At 43.9% G+C, this 3,040-nt stretch overlaps 1 protein-coding gene across 1 annotated transcript; it reads left to right on the top strand.

Annotated features, from left to right (window-relative positions):
• Positions 1 to 115: 115 nt before the first annotated feature.
• On the top strand, positions 116 to 2,699 carry s1pr4 (sphingosine-1-phosphate receptor 4). The gene is made up of 2 exons (XM_023400097.2): positions 116 to 211; positions 872 to 2,699. Exon 2 carries the CDS (start codon positions 1,029 to 1,031, stop codon positions 2,271 to 2,273), a length of 1,245 nt encoding a protein of 414 aa, XP_023255865.1. The 5' UTR covers positions 116 to 211; positions 872 to 1,028; the 3' UTR covers positions 2,274 to 2,699.
• The last annotated feature ends 341 nt before the right edge of the window (positions 2,700 to 3,040 follow it).

Below are 3,040 nucleotides of genomic sequence, written 5' to 3'. Positions count from 1 at the left end.
TGTGTGTGTGTGTGTGTGTGTGTGTGTGTGTGTGTGTGTGTGTGTATGTGTGTGTGTGTGTGTGTCTGTGTGTTTGTGTGTTTATGTGAGTGTTTGGGTGTGGTGTGAGTATCTAACCTTTACTTCCCCATGTAACGCGTGCAGTAAAATCTGTTGTCAGCTACAACTGCGCTATCTTCTCACATGCTCAGCATCACCATCAGCAGCCAGAGTAAGTACTCTCCAAAGAACTGCATTCACTTCACTCTACCGCTCAGATAAAAACTACATTTTTTAAAGAACATAAAATTAGAATAAAATGTATTCTAGTTTGAAATTTAGAAATTTTACACAGATTTCAGAATTTCCACTTAATTCCTGTGTTACGGCATGCACTGCTCGACGTGCAAGCAGGAATGTGTTTTAAGCCTTTACATCAGTTTTCATTAAATTTTACTTTATATACTTTAATTTACTTTATAAACCTTGTAAAAAACTTTTATGTTTCTCAAGTCTGTTTTGATCTGAATTGATTTTGATTGATTTCACCGAAGAGAATTAACTTTTGCTATTTTGCAATTATTTATCATAGTGCAGTTGATATTGCCACCTAGGAATTTTAAGAAAGCTTTCTTATCATATGGATATTTCTATCATGTGGTGAATTAAATGGCCTTGGCAGCTGCTCACTCATCCTGTGTTAACCACAGCTGGGTGGGGTTTAGTGGCGCACGAGGGAGTCATTTAAATGATGCCTTTTAAATTGATCGAAGCACCATAATGAGCATGCACACAGTGCAGTTATGAGAGGGGAATTTTCTTTTATTGTTTTTGTTTTCATATAGATGCCATATTGAAATTGTCCTTATTTCTTCTTCCTTTGTCTACTCAGGTGTGTGTTGAGCACAGGCAGAGAGCTCCAGTGGTTAGAGTGTGATGTTAGCCTGTTTAAACTCAGGAGTGCCACACTAATTTCCGTGCAGCTCATACCAGCACAGTTCATCCTGTTCCCACCCACAGCCTTGATCTTGACCATCCCAGACATTGCTATGAATGTCATCTCCTCCCTCACCTCCTCCTCCTCCTGCCCCCATTTGTACCACTCACCCAGTTACCCCAGCAACGCCACCATATCAGATGCCACCACCACAGTCAGTGGGATCAGCCAAGTGATTCTGAGGCATTATAACCACACCGGCCGCCTGCAGAACAGGACCATCTCAAACACCCAGAACCACATCAGTGTCTCCATCGCTTTCTTCCTCTTCTTCAGCGTTTTCATCATTCTAGAGAATTTCCTGGTGCTGGTGGCCGTCATCTCACGCATCCGCCACAGCCGGCGGTGGGTTTACGTCTGCATTGCCAACATCACACTCAGTGATCTCCTCACAGGTGCTGCCTACCTGGTCAACATCTGTATGTCTGGCAGCCAGACATTCCGCCTCACCCCTGCTCTGTGGCTCTTCAGGGAAGGGATGCTGTTTGTGGCCCTGGCAGCATCCATATTCAGTTTGCTGCTGATTGCTGTGGAGCGTTACACCACTATGATGCAGCCACTCCACCAGAAGTCAGCCAGGAAGACCTACTATAGGATCTATGGCTTGGTGGCACTCTGCTGGGTTTTTGCGCTAGTGATTGGCTTCCTCCCCTTGCTGGGCTGGAACTGTGTGTGCAGCCTGAGCGGATGCTCCACCCTCCTCCCTCTCTACTCCAAGACCTACATCCTTTTCTCTCTCCTCATCTTCTTCCTCATCCTGCTGGCTATTGGGGTGCTCTATGGAGCCATCTACTGCCACGTGCACAAGAGTGCACAGCTGGGCCCCCATCGCAGTCGCAAGCGATCCTTGGCTCTGCTTAAAACTGTGATCTCTATCGTTGGGGTCTTTATGCTCTGCTGGGGGCCACTGTTCCTGCTGTTACTGGTGGATTTCTTCTGTGTCTCCCGTCAATGTGCACTGCTGTTCAGCGCTGACTATTTCATCTCCTTGGCTGTCCTAAACTCCGGCCTGAACCCCATCATCTATGCCCTGGGCAGCAGTGATATGAGGAAGGCTATTGCTGAGTTGCTGTTCTGCTGCTGCCTGAAGGCCGGCCTGTGTAACCCGGACACATTCACATCCAAGGACACCAGCAGCACCTCCGAGAGCAGGCGGGACAGTCTGAGGAACAGCTTTAACAGGGTCAGAAATCTTAGCGTGGCCTCCCCTCCATCAACCCCAAGCAAGCCTCGCAGGGCCCCCAAAAAATACAGGCTGAGTTCCACCACCAGCTGCCTGTCAGTTTCAAGTGGTTAAACCACAACATGCTCCCCTCCCAAGCAAACAAAACCTGTGTGCACTGATACACATCTAACCGTTTCCTCTTAGTTTTGTTTTGAATGTTTACTGCTTTGCCAGCAGGTATTGCACTGATTATTATGCATTGTCAGAAAACCTGATAAAAAAAATAAAGTTATCCTTGCAAAAGTATCACAACAGGAACAGGGATTTTTTTTTTTTTTTTGTTGCATTTCCAGACATTCATCTATGCATTTTACACATTTACTGTATTAACGCGTTGTTGCACTGTACCTATTTACATTTACCAAGATATATGCATTTTTAAGCATTTTAAGGAAGATTATTTACAAGAAGAATGTATATCACATTGCATTGTAACATTTTGTATTGAGTTGTATACAGTCAAGTGATGAAAATATGAATAAAGTTTATTTTGCCTTATGTATGTGCGTGCTGTTTTCATTAAGTATATTACCTCAGCTTTCCTCTGGAGGGAGACACGTCACCGAAGCGTTGACTGGCTGCTGCAGATGGATCAGGTGATTCAATATGCTTTAGTTTTCCCCAGCCTGAAAATATACATTGAACGAGCCCCGACACAAATGCTTACTAGTTTTCTAGATTTACCATGTTTCAACATTACATATCCCACCACATTAAAATGATGTATTCCTCATGTAATCCTTACTAAAAACAAGATCCGTATTCATTCATCAGTTTAATGAAGATTCTGCAAAACATGAAGCTGTACATGAGAAAAAATATTTCTTATAGTTTTATTG

This window comes from Seriola lalandi, unplaced genomic scaffold (assembly GCF_002814215.2).
Source record: "Seriola lalandi dorsalis isolate HSWRI2012SDOR001 ecotype SW California unplaced genomic scaffold, Sedor1 jcf7180002052130, whole genome shotgun sequence".
NCBI lineage: Eukaryota > Metazoa > Chordata > Actinopteri > Carangiformes > Carangidae > Seriola > Seriola lalandi.
Note: the sequence above shows the minus strand (reverse complement) of the source record. Positions and strands in the feature narration are given on the sequence as shown.